Raw genomic sequence first — 14,212 nt, 5'->3', positions numbered from 1 at the left:
ATCTATTGAAGTGCTGTGTTGGATTTAAAACAAAAAACATTTGGAATGACTTAGGAAAGAGGAAATATTGGATTGAAGTGCTGTGTTGCTTCTAGTGAGGGCCAGGAGGCCCAAGACCCTCCATATATATATATATATATGGAGATTTTGTTTGTTTGGTAATTAGGATTGGATTTGATGATAAGTAATACATTGGGGGTGTTGAAATCAGTGAAACTAAGTGTGAAATATGGTAGTGAATTTTTGTACACATATCTTTCATTTGATTCAAGTCTCATAGCATTCTATTCCCTTGTTCTTTCCCTCATTTCTGCATAATTTGTTTAATGGACGAAATTGTTTGTTTTTTGTGTTTGTTGGGAATGCAGATCCTAAAATGGAGATGGAAGACACAAACACAGACACAAACAAATCTGGTTCTTCCTCGCCAAATGGCTCTCCCTTGAGAACCGGACGTTGTCCCTTGCCAACTATGCGGTCTCCTTCACCATTTTCACGATCACCCGTACCATTGTCGCTTAGCAGCTCACCCTCAGGATCACCATTAAACAACGAGTAAGTGTTTGAATTTGTAGTTAATCATGTTTAATTATAATTGCATTGATAGAATTTGTGAATATGTGTAATTATGAATTTATGCCTATTAATCAATGAGTATATGTAATAATAAATTTGTGATAATTTGTTTTGATTCTAACTCCCAAACTTCTGAACCAATTAGGAATCCGAAATCCCCGATAGTGGACTTAGTGGGAGAAAACTTAGAGGTAGAGGAACAAGAAGGGACAAACAGAGGGCAAGAGTCAACAAATGAGGACTTGGATACAAGTAAAAAAAATAAAGACTACCTCAGATGTTTGGTCTCATTTTAGAAGGAAAAAAGTTGATGGAAAAGTTAAAGCCCAATGCCATCATTGTAACAAACTTACTTGGGTGAGTCTAGCCAAGGTACAACTTATTTGCGTAATCAATTAGCAAGATACCCATGGATGAAGTTTAAAGATATAAGGGATATGCGACAACAAGTCTTAATTAAACAACAAAATAAGGTGGATGGAACTATGAGTTTGAATACTTACCAATTTGATCAAGTTAGAGTGAAGAATAAGCTTGCTCGTATGGTCATCCTACATGAATATCCCCTTTCAATGGTTGACCATATTGGGTTTAAAGAATTTGTGGCTGGTCCTCAATCTATGTTTAAACTTGTCATAAGAAATACTTTGAAGAGTGATATTCTTAAAATCTATGATAATGAGAGGGAGAAAGCTTTGAAGATGACGGACAAGAATGGAAGTAGGATGGCAATTACAACTGATATGTGGACTTCAAGTAACAAAAAGAGAGGGTTTAAGGTCATTACCGCTTATTTTATTGATCATACTTCGACATTGCAAAGCCGGGTTTTAAGGTAATTTTTTTATCTATAAATTAAATGTTAAAGACTTTACATTTAGAATGTTTATTGAGTTATGTTATAATTATTCATATTATTTTTCTAGGTTTGTTTATGTTCCTTCTCCACACATGAAAGAAGTCCTTGCTGAAGTCCTTGTTAATTGTTTTTAAAAGTGGAACATTGATAGGAAGTTGTCCACAATAACTGTTGATAATTGTAGTACTAATGATACCATGATAAGACTTCTCTTGAATAAGCTTGACACTAGTTGTCTTATGTTGGGTGGGTCTATGTTGCATATGAGGTGTGCTGCACATATTTTGAATTTGATTGTTCAAGATGGGTTGTCTCTTGTTGGTGATGGTATTGAAAGGATTCGTGATAGTGTGATTTATTGGACAGGATCACCAAAAAGGAGGCAGAAATTTTAAGAAAATGCATGTCAATTGCGTGTTCAATGCACCAAAGAGCTAGTCTTAGGTTGTAAAACTCGTTGGAATTCAACTTACTTAAATGCTTTCTATTGCATTGATTTATAAAGATGTTTTCTCACATTTGGCTAAACGTGAAATATCTTATACTTGTTTACCATATGATTATGATTGAGAGTTAGCCAAAGATATTTGTGGGAGGTTGGAATTGTTTCATAGTGTGACTGAGTTTTTCTCTAGTCTTAAGTACCCCACAACTAATATGTATTTTACTTTGGTGTGTGAGTTGAAAATTGCATTGAATGAATAGAATTTGTCTTTAAATGAGATGATATGTATGATGGCAGAAAGCGTGCTTGCTAAATTTAATTCTTATTGGGCTAATATTAGTGTTGTTATGGCTATTGCTTCTATCTTAGATCCAAGATATAAGATGAAATTATTAGAGTTTTATTATCCTAACATTTATGGTGATAATTCTGATTTGGAGATTGAAAAAATTAAGAATCTTTGTTATGATTTACTTGATGAGTATGGAGATATAGATGAGTTCCCTATAGATAATGACGGAAGTTCTCATATTTCTGCAAGTACTTCAAGCCCTGTGGCACAAATGAAGTTTGGGTTGAGTGGGGCAATGTCATCTTTTGATTCGTTTGTGAACAATAGTTCAAGTAGTTCAAAGAAACATGGGAGTGGTAGAATGGAATTTTATCATTTCATTAATAAGGGAGTGTTGAAGAGGAGTGAAGATTTTGATATTTTGGGATGGTGGAAAAGTAATGGTCTCAAGTACCTACTTTACAAAGGGTTGTAAGAGATATTTTAGCCATTCCTGTCACAACTGTTGCTTCAAAATCTGCCTTTAGCACTAGTGGGAGACTTTTAAGTCCACACCGTAGTAAGCTGCATCCCAAGACTATAGAGGTAATAATGTGTGCTCAGAATTAGTTATGGAGTGAAATCAATGGTTAGCAATTGTCTAATTTCTATTTATAAAATCAAAATTGTATTTTTATATTTGCTAGTTACAATTTGATGAAGTTTATTCCATTTTTCAATTCATTGTTGTTGTAGGTTCTTCAACTATGTCTGGAGATTGTACACTTCAATCAATTCTTGATGATGGGGAGCCTAATGAAGAGGATGGGAGTTGTGTCACAATTATGGATGATTAGACATTTTGTATTAATTTAGTAGCCTTTTTAATTTCTTAGACTTGTTGGATTAGTTTGTTGGTTTGTAATTATTCTAAGCCTTTTTAGACTTTTGTAATTTCTTGGCCTTTTTAATTTGTTGGTTTGTGGAGGATAAGACATTTTGTAATTTCTTAGCCTTTTTAATTTCTTAGACTTGTGGGATTTGTTTTGTAAAATTTTAATTTCTTGAACTTGTTGGACTTGTGATACTTAGTTCTTGGACTTGTTGGGTTTATTTTATTTTTATGTTTAGCTAGTGATTTTAGTTATGATTTATTGATTTATAGATGTATAATTAACAGGTGATTTATTGATTTATGATTAACCTATTATTTGGATTGATTTGGCTACATATGATTTGGATTGATTTGGCTGCCATATAACGTGGCCCAAATGCCAAAAATCTTAATACAAAAAATGCCAAAAATCTTAATGGGATCGAATTGGCTGCCTAATAATGCCTTAAATGGGCTTGAATCTGGCAAAAAAATCTTAATGGGCTTAAAATAAATAAAAAAATTGGTTGGGCCAGATTTGGGCCCAAGTAGCTAAACGGGGCCGGGGCTGGGCCCCGGAAAAAAAAAACCCAATTAATAATCCGGCCAGGTCTAGGTCGCAGGTCTTGGCTTGCGGGTAGGGTCCAGGTATGTAAAAACCCGGCCTGTTGCCATTCCTACTCACCACCACAGCCACGGCAAGATCAACCTCCACCTGGTCCATGAGCATCGCACAACCTAAAGGAATTTTGGCACTAGATCAAAGAGAGAGGCTAAAAGTTTGGGGTTGGAAAGATTAACCACCAGTCACGATCCTCCACGAACAACCCATCAACAAACCTCCACGCCACGTCGATCACCGTGAGAGACCCATCAACCATTGTGAGAGAGAGACCCATCAACCACGCTTATCGCCAACCTCCACGCCACCACTTGACCATGCCGCCACCAAGCCCACGTTGGACCCACGACCCATGCCAGAAAAAACCACCACAGTGAGAGAGATATGTGAAAGAGAGACTTGGAATGTCAAGAGAGAGACGAGATACTGAGATTGATGAAGAGAGGCTTGGAATAAAATATATTAAATTGGTTTGCAATTGTGCTACAGTAGCGTTGCAAATTCGCAATGGTACTATAGCAGTATTGCAAATTTTTTTAGGATACCAGACCAATACAAGGCCAAATGCTAGGGCCTTTTAGTACTTTAATGCTAAAATTTGCTTACATATGCCATTTGCAAGGCCAATTGTGAATGGTCTAGGGCTGGATTGTATTTGTCCAATATGGTCCAACTTAAACACTAACTTCTTTTCTAATGTTGATTTACCTCTTTCCGAACATAATCTGTGAAGACATCAATGGTTGACAGTTAAAGCTTAAGTGGGATATTAAAAGCATTTTAAATTAGGGTTGTCCTTACTCCTTATACAAAAGGTATTCGAATTTGGATGATTCAATGACTACATTATTGGAGGTATTTGTGGTTTCATCTCTGAAGGATTTAATGAAGTTAGTTCCAAATCCATAATAGTTTATGGAGATAGAAATTTTTGGAGAAGATTACTTTGATTTAATTATATTTGATTGATGACGGTAAAAATTCATTGTTGTCAGAAACATGCTTATTGTGATATTATTGGCAAAACTGCCTAGGAGTGACCATTTTGTCGAAACAAAAAATCTGTTTTTGGTGGTTTTTCAATATCATCCAAAAAGATATATGATTTTGATATTGCATCAAAATAAATTGTTGAGTCAGATTTTGGATGCTTTTGATAATTTTTGAATGATTAAAATTGGTTTCCTTCAATGAAATAAATCTGCAACAAATATAGAGTTTATCAACCAATCAAGTAACAACCCTCCAACTAAATTGCTACATTCCAATTTCTTTTTCATCATTCAGTTTTCTAGCTTGATGAAAGAACAAGATTAATGCATACAGGTTATTGAAGCTAATCTATAGATTATATTCAAAGAAAATTTATAATTTATATATTCCTATGTGGAATTGTTCATTTTTTGGAGCTAGTTTCATGACACTTCTAGCTGTATAAGTAGTTCACAAATGCATGGTATTAATGGACAAATGTGCAAACCTCAAATTGATGTGAAAGAAAAATTATGATACTAAAGTGACTAAACCCCCCCCCCCCCCCCCCCCCCCCCCCCCTCACACCAAAAAAAAAGAAAAAAGAAAATACTCATTGCATGCGCAAAATGCGTGTGATGAGGCTAGTATATGTGTGTGTGTGTGTGTGTGTGTATGAGAAACTATTACATATTTTAGAAATGTATTTTTTTTTTTTTTAAAAAGTGTAAACTAATACTATGTATAATTTGAAACTCTTCTTTAAAAATTAAAAAAATAATAATAATAAAAAGTATAATTTGAACCATATAATTGAGATTATTTTTAGGTTAAAATGCAAAACTCACCATCTAAGTTTCACTATTTTTCATTTCAGTCTTCTAAGTTTGCATTTTGTCATTTCAGTCCACTAAGTTTCAATCATTCTCAATTCAGTCTTCCGTTAAGAATTTGTCAATTGCTATCGTGAAGTGTTTTGCTCTTTATTTAATTTTTATTATTTATTATTTATTTATTAATTTAAATAAAAAAAACGTTAATTAAAGAAAGCATTAATTAAATTAAATACCACAAAAGATCGTTGATTCCCACATCTGAAAACTCAAAATTGAAACCCCACCCATAATGAAATCATCATTATGTTCTCATAAAAAAATGATGTATTTTTCATAAAAGAAAGGCAAATTTAAAATAAATAAATTTTTGGAAAAAAGAAAAAGAAATGACATTTCAAATCCCTAGAATCACATTAAAAAAAAAAAAAAAAAAAAAAAAAAAAAAAAAAAAAAAAAAAACTTTATACAACAACTACCAAAATAGGTTGTTTGGTAAACATGTTTAAATACATGTTTTTAGTTTTTAAATAATATTACACGCATTTTCATATATTTTTTCATCCACACATATTTTCACATGTATTTTCAAACAAAAAAATACATGTTTTCAAACATATGTACCAAACACTCCCAAAACCCTAAAAAATGTTAGCAGGGAAAGAGAAAAAAGAGACCATTTTGGTGCCCTATTCTATGACTTGCTCGGTGTGGAAGGTGCCGTTCTTTCTTGTGATGCCTTGGAAGATGATGCAAGTGTTCTTGTCCATGAAAACTGCCAGTGGAGGATGCGCGGCAGCATATTGTCGAGTCTGAGTCCATAAAGAAGAAGAAACTCTATAGATCGAGCCGATCAGCTTGTCAAAGGCTTAATTGGCAACCCATCTAATACTAATCTTTCTTTCACATTTTTTTTAGCAGAGATTTGATTCGTGTATAGTGTCTGCCTTGCCTTCCTCTGCTACTGCTGGCTCTCTTTCTTTCCCTAATATTTTGGTGGGTGGGGTTTCAATCTTTCTTAGCTACTGTCGGCTCTCTCTTTCCCTAATCTTTTGTTTTTTTTTTTTTTTTTTTTTTTTCTAATATTTAAATTAACATTTATTTAATTGAGAAATAGATAAATATTAAATATTAAATAAATTTGGGTAAGTTAAAGCTAGTAATTGACAGATTGTTAATGAAGTACTAAATTGAGAATGATCGAAACTTAAAGGGCTAAAACAACAGAATGCAAACTTAGATACTTGAAATGAAAAATAGTGAAACATAGAGGGTGCATATACATGGGCTACACACTATTAATATAGAGTGAAAAGAGCAAAACAAACACCCCCAACGTTAAAAAAAAAAAAAAAAAAAAAAAAAAAGGGATAGGTTCAATACCAATTTATCACTCATTGAAAACTAACCCGGATTCACCTTTAGGTGTAACCGTGTGTTTTGGAAGATTTAGAGTGGTGGACTAGTGGATGCTTTAAATCATATTTCATGATTCATGATTCATGATCAGATTTTAAAGAGAAAGTGAAGTGATATACGAATTATCAGTGGTGACTTCAGAAATTTTTTTTCAGGTAGTCATTAAAAGACCTAAATTTAACAAAATTTAATAAAAATAGAACGTGAATATATTGTCTTCACAAAAAAAAAAAAAAATTACAAATATATAAAGTTCAAGATTAAATTAATGTAATACTCCACTAATTTCTTTTTTAGGGAAATTATGGCCGAGAGATTGTAAAAACCTCTTTGTAGATAAACTCTTTTTATTTTATCCAAATCATGAAGGTGAAAAGATAAGACATTTTTTTATAGCCTAGGATCTATAAGAAGATTATTCAAGTCAATAAGAATATGTTTAGAAGATGAATATTGCAATATAAGTGATTTCCTTATAAGAAATTTGTCCTTAGTGCTAGCAAAAGATTAAATGATCAACTATAAATTCATTCAACAAATTCAAATTAAGCATTCAACCGTTACATTGTTCTTGTTCAATAACATATTCAGACATTATTTTAATGCATATACATATGAATAAAATGTATCACATAAATGCAACGAATTCACCTAAAGACTAGAGCAAGCACTAATAGACTAGCTATTTAAAAATGTATGTTAAAAAAAAATAGTGATCTTAAAATATGTTATTTGAAAACAAAATTCAAAAAATCCAAATAAAAAATATGATTTGGGCTTTTAGGCTAATTTGTTTGTTTGTGCAATTTTTGGAAAGTGTTATGTCCATAACATTTTCGCTACACTTTCACAACAAAGTCTAAATAGCAAGCTTTTTGGCTCTAATTTGACCCTACCACTGAAATTACTTTTTTTTTTTTTTTTTCTACTAGTAACAATCTACTGCGTAGAATTTGTTATGAAATTGATGTGGAAAAGTTGTGAAAATGTTGTGAACATAGCATTTCTTGCAAAGCTTTGGTTCAACCTTCCATGGAACAAAATTTTGGAGAGGTCAAATTTTTCTTTAGGCATACATTGGATATATATGTTTCTAACTCTCATATGGTGTGGATTCATGTATCGCATATCGTGTTCTCAAAAAAATAAAAATAAAAAAGAATCATGTTCTCAAAAACAAGAAGAAGACTTAGGTTATTTTTTAAGAGAAATGACATGTCCACAATGTTTTCACAATATTTTCACAAAAAATTCTAAGTGGTAAGTTATTACTAGTTGTTATTGTTAAAGTAAAAAAGCAATCTCAGTGGTATATTCAAATTTGAACTAATAATAACTAACTATATATGATTTATTGTGAAAACGTTGTGAATATAACATTTCTTCTTTTAAAGACAATAAAACTTGAATAAATAATATTAGTGATGTCTATACAAACTTGATTGTAGCAATTCTCATTTCTCACATAAAAAATTTATAAAATATTTTTATTAATTTTATTTTTTTATGTGAAATTTTTTTAATAGTAATAATTATTAAATTGGATGGAAAACATAGATTGAATAAATTTGCAATATAAATAACTCAATTGAATATAAGTAAAGTAAAAAAACTAAAATAGATTCGAAACAAATTTAGAGAATTTAATTTACATTTTATCCATATCAAATTTGAACTTTAACAAATCTAAACAGAATTTCAACTAAAATTCTGAAATTGAGTTTTTAAAACACAATTTCACATGCTGCATGTTCAACAACAATTAATTAATCCTATAAAAATAAAAAATAAAATAATTAATTAACCAATAAATAAATAAGGTGAATTTTTTTTTTTTTTTTTTAAGAAACAGATAAGGTGGAAAAATAACTACAATTATGTGGTTGTCAACTAGGTTTTGTTTAGTCAAAGTGTCAAACACTCAAACACAGGAACTTTAGATCAGAGGAAGCTTGATTGCATCTGTTCTTGAATCCTACGCAAGAATCGGCTGATAGATCTGCAAAAGCTTTCAAAAGCTAAAACAGATCTCTTTCTTGTTCCACCAATGGCTTTTCTCTTTGGCGTATAATGTTTGCTATCCTGTTAGGCAATACAGCTCAAATCGGCAGAACAATTTCAGATCTGTGAAGGAATCTTTCTTTGCTCTAAAAATCTTTTGAAGAATCGACTGAGAGATCTGCAAAAGTCTTGAAAGCCTCAAGCTGTTCTCTTTCTTGCTCTTTCCAATATTTGCCTTTCTCAATTTACATTCTGCTGCCAAAGAGGGCGTCATGGGAGAGGCACTGTTGGGATCAGCCATGGAGGTGGTGTTGGAAAGGTTACAAGGTCAGGATCTCAATGAATTGCTGAAGAAGTTGAAGATAGCGTTGTTGTCTGTTAATTCGGTGGTCGGTGATGCTGAGAAGAAGCAGTACCATAACCCAGCGGTAAAAATGTGGCTCGATGACTTTAAAGATGCTTTCTATCATGTAGAGGATCTCATGGATGACATCCTCACTGAAGATTTGCAACAAAGCTTAGATCATTGGCAGAGGATACGCAAAACGGATATAGAAAGAAAGACGGGGGAGATACTTATGAAGATAGAATATGTTGCAAAGCAAAAAGATGTGCTCGGTCTGAGGGAAACAATAGTAGGATACGACATGAAAAGTTCTCTGAGCATGCCCGCAACTTCTTTTGTAGATCCGGCTGGAGTATTCGGTAGGGATCTTGATAAAAGGGAAATTATTGTTCACACTCTGTCTCTTGTAAGGGATAGAAATCTGGGCGTGATTGCGATAGTAGGCATGGGCGGTATAGGCAAGACCACTCTTGCTCAGCTCGTTTACAACGATATAGAAGTGACTAGTTATTTTGACATGAAGGCTTGGGCTTGCATTTCGGATAATTTTGACACGCTCAAGGTAACAAAAACAATTCTCGACTCGATTACTTCGCAGCGTTCTGATTTCAGCGAATTAAATTTGCTTCTATCTAAATTAGAGGTGACACTTAGGGGAAGGAGATTTCTACTAGTTCTAGATGATGTGTGGAATGTTCAGTATAAGGACTGGGAGGTCTTCCTATCTCTTCTTGAAGTTGTTTCAGTGGGAAGTTGTATTATTGTAACTACACGCATTCAACGTGTTGCAGAAATGATGAATGCCGACAGAGTTCATCATTTGAAAGAATTATCAATTTCAGAAAGTCGGTCGCTGTTTCGAAGAATTTCTTTTGGAGATAAAGACCCTATCTCATATCCAAGGCTAAAAGCTATTGGCAATGAAATCGTGAAAAAGTGTCATGGCTTGCCTTTAGCAATAAAATCAGTTGCGGCTTCCTTGCGCTTTAAGTTGCAAGTCAGGGAATGGAACAATGTATTGGAGGGCCTAACAAATTTTCCAACTGGAATGGGGGATGTTTTCAATGTATTAAGACAGAGCTATGATCATCTTCCTGCACATTTAAAGAGATGCTTTGGATACTGTTCAATAATTCCTAAAGGATATGAGTTTGAGAAAGAAAAGTTAATCCTTTTATGGATGGCGGAAGGCCTCCTGCAACAGCCCAGAGGTAATCCCAGAGGTAATCACAGAATGGAAGACCTTGGTGAGGAGTACTTTCATGAATTATTATCAATGTCTCTTTTTCAACCATCAAGCGGCAATAAATCACGTTTCAGGATGCATGATCTTATAAGTGATTTGGCTATTTATGTGTCTGGGAAATTTTCCTTCAGATTGGAGAATGATGATCCCACTGGTCTCACTGCATCGATTCGGTATTTGTCACTTTTCAGATGCAGATATGATTCCCCAGAAATATTTGAGGGCATTAGAAAAGCCAGGTATATAAGGACCTTTTTGCCACTGAATCATGAATTATGTCATTTAAGTAGTAATGAACTGCAGAAATTATTGTTCGAACTGCAATTCTTACGGGTGCTTTCTTTATGTTGTTATCATATTGATGAGCTACCTGATTCAATCGGTAATTTGAAACATTTACGATACATTGATCTCTCTTATGCTGCCATCAAGAGGTTACCTAAATCAGTATGTGCTCTTTGCAACTTACAATCATTGATCTTGTTCTATTGTTGTTCTCTCACTGAATTGCCAGAAAACATGTGGCAGCTTGTCAACTTGCGTCATCTTGATATTACTGGAACTGCCTTAAAGGAGATCCCGAGAGAAATATGTGAATTAAAGAATCTTCAAAAGCTGATCTTGGCCAATTGTCATTCTCTTACTGAATTGCCAGAAGGCATGTGGCAGCTTTCCAACTTGAGTCATCTTGATATTACTGGAACTGCTTTACAGGGGATGCCAAAAGAAATTAGTAAATTACAAAATCTTCAAACACTGCCTTACTTTGTTGTGGGGAAAAATACTGGCTCAACAGTTAAAGAATTAGGGGGCCTTCTGTATCTTCATGGAACACTTCACATTTCAAAATTGCATAATGTGGTCTCTACAGATGATGCAGTTGAGGCTAGCTTAGCAGGAAAGACATATCTGGATGAGCTAACGTTGGAATGGGGTGACAAGACTGTTGATTCAGAAAATGATAGAAAAGTGCTTGAAGCGCTACAGCCTCATGTAAATTTGAAGATGCTTCGCATTAAATTTTACAGTGGTACAGAATTTCCATTTTGGTTGGGGGATCTTTCATTCTCCAAAATGCAGTTCTTATGTCTTAGTAATTGCGAGAAATGCCTTTGCTTGCCACCACTTGGGCAGCTACCATCTCTTAAAGTCCTCATTATTGAAGGGATGGCTGCTGTGAAGAGGGTGGGTCCTGAATTCTGTGGGATGCATATGCCATTTTTTCAGTCTTTGGAGACTTTAACATTTGAGGGGATGTTGGAATGGGAAGAATGGGTTTCGTGTGAAGTTGACAAAAGAGAATTCCCTCGCCTGCAAGTTGACGAAAGAGAATTCCCTCGCCTGCAAGTGCTTTCTATAAGGAGATGCCCCAAGCTGAAGGGCCAATTACCCAAGCAACTTCCTTCTGTAGTAAAAGTTGAAATTTCTGAATCTCAAGAGCTTATGACTGCACTTACTATGGAGGCATCTTCACAGGAAATTCTTTTACGTTATCATGATAAGGTCCTGTTCATGAGTGAAGATAAAGTTGTCACATCCTCAGAGCAACATACCGACTTTAATTATGAGGGTGCTGTAGAATCTTCATTGCTTTCGACTCAAGCAGCTCCCAAAAGGCCTTTACATATTTATGACAGGGTTCTGTCCACCACTGGGGATGGAGTTGCCTCATTCTCAGAGGATATTACTGTCTCCTCTTCTGTGAGCAAGAAAGTTTCAGAAATATCTGAACTGAAGAATTTGCCGGAGAATCTGCATAGCCTCAAAATTGAAGGATGTGATGCTGAGTTCATATCTGAAGCAGTGGGCATCTATAGTCTTCCTCTTCTCCAACATATTTATATTATTAATTGTTGTTCTCTCAAGTCCTTTCCTGGAGGCTGTCCACCCTCTGCCATGAGAAGTCTTTATATTCAGAACTGCAAGAAATTAGAGTTTCTCCCACCTGCAGAGATGATGCACCAGTATGCAGGTCTTCAACATTTGTGCATAGGGAGTAGCTGTGATTCCATGATATCCTTCCCTTTAGAATTCTTTTTGAATCTTAGAAGTCTTTCTATTTGGGATTGTGGAAATCTGGAATCCCTTTCAATGCCAGAGGGAATCCAGAAAGATCTCAGAGCTCTTGAGGCCTTGGAGATCAGGGCTTGTCCTAAGCTGGTATCATTTCCAGGAGAATTGCCTGCCCCCAACCTGAAGTCCATTTGGTTCTCCAATTGTAAGAATCTCAAGAAACTACCTAATCAGTTGCACACCCTCAATTCTCTCCAGTCACTGTTTATAAATGATTGTCCAGAACTTGTATCACTTCCAGAAGGGGGTTTGCCTTCAGAACTTATTTTACTTAGTATCACTTCCTGCAACAAACTCATGCTCCGTTTGGAGTGGGGGTTGGATAAACTTCACCATCTTTGTCAGTTAGAGATTGAAGGTGGATGTGGAAATGTGGTGTCATTTCCAGAGGATAATTTACTGCCTAGAAATCTCAATTCTCTACGCATCAGCGAACTCTTGAATCTTGAATATCTGAACTACATGGGACTTCTACACCTTACTGCTCTTAAAACACTGGAAATCAGCTGCTGCAACAAACTCCAGTCCTTGCCAGAAGAGGGTCTTCCATCCTCTCTGTCTTTTCTCTGCATCAAGGAGTGCTCTTTGCTGAATGCAAAACTCCAAAATAAGGCCGGAAAAGATTGGTCCAAGATAGCTCATATATCTCGCATAGAAATTGATTAGAAAGTCTAGAAGATCCCTTGTCTGAGGCAATGAAAATGCAATTTCAGTGAGGTACTTTTTCTACAAGTAGATGAATAAGCCTGCTAGACATCAATTCTATTCACTGTACATTGTGAAACATAATTTCACTTACTAAAAATCTTTTCTTTCCATCTTGCATAATCTAGGGCAATTTTTAAGACTCTTGGGCGACCAGCAGCAATTGCTCAAGTTTGTACGTGGGTTCTTCTGCAGTTATGTGCGTTCACCTTTTACTTCATGCTTTTGTTGTGTCTTCTCTACCTTCGTTTTGTGATCAATAAATAGTATCTTGTAAATATTTTTGCTGGCTTCCAACTCCAATTTTCGAACAAGGATTTTATCATGCTTCTAAGGGTTATGTGGCTTCAGCTCAAAGGGATCTTCTTATGTGGCTTCAGCTCAAAAATAATGTGGGGTGGATTTCTTTGAACTAGTTTGCTACATTTTGGGTTGAAAGGTGCATAATATAAGTTGGATATAGCTTAAGGGTCTCTTAATTTTTTGAGTGTGAGAATGTCATTTTTTGTATTAAAGCTTTGGATTGTGAGTTGAGATTGATTCATTTAAAAAAAAAGAGATTGAGATCTAGACTTTGAGTTGGATGTTATGTAATATAACTTGATTTGAGTTTGCGAGGGTGCTTTTACAATAGTTCATCCGGTGTTTGTAATTTATATTGATAATAGTGGATGGTTGGCATTACTTGTGGACGTAGGCTTGTATTTGGCTTAAGCACGTAAAATCTTGTTGTCTTATTTATGTGATGTCTTTCTACTAATCCTAATTCTTAACATATTGGTACCAGTACACGGGTAACAGAAAATTGGTATTAAAGCATTGTGCTTGTGGCCACTAACTCGAAATCTCTCTTCCTGGTTCAATATCATTGTTACTACGGTTGATAAATGTAGTCTGTAGTTACATTCGTTGACTCAAGACCAAGAACTGTGAAACCTCTACCACCGAGTGTACATATTTCAAGTTTGTT

General features: G+C 34.7%; 1 protein-coding gene across 2 annotated transcripts; it reads left to right on the top strand.

Moving 5' to 3' along the window:
• The first annotated feature begins 8,755 nt into the window (after window positions 1–8,755).
• LOC126723768 (putative disease resistance RPP13-like protein 1) lies at window positions 8,756–13,934 on the top strand. 2 transcript variants are annotated; one of them, XM_050427562.1, is made up of 3 exons: window positions 8,756–11,775; window positions 11,806–13,254; window positions 13,371–13,934. In XM_050427562.1, exons 1-2 carry the CDS (start codon window positions 9,145–9,147, stop codon window positions 13,201–13,203), a joined length of 4,029 nt encoding a protein of 1,342 aa, XP_050283519.1. In that variant the 5' UTR covers window positions 8,756–9,144; the 3' UTR covers window positions 13,204–13,254; window positions 13,371–13,934. The 2 variants fall into 2 exon arrangements, with proteins under 2 accessions (XP_050283519.1, XP_050283518.1); XM_050427561.1 differs by having other exon boundaries at window positions 8,756–13,254.
• Window positions 13,935–14,212: the final 278 nt, after the last annotated feature.

Source organism: Quercus robur, chromosome 4 (assembly GCF_932294415.1).
Source record: "Quercus robur chromosome 4, dhQueRobu3.1, whole genome shotgun sequence".
Taxonomy (NCBI): Eukaryota; Viridiplantae; Streptophyta; class Magnoliopsida; order Fagales; family Fagaceae; genus Quercus; species Quercus robur.
This window is presented reverse-complemented; position numbering and strand designations above follow the sequence as displayed.

Excerpts from the sequence above, each read along its gene's own strand:
- LOC126723768 (XM_050427561.1), top strand. The coding sequence starts at position 9,145 with ATGGGAGAGGCACTGTTGGGATCAGCCATGGAGGTGGTGTTGGAAAGG.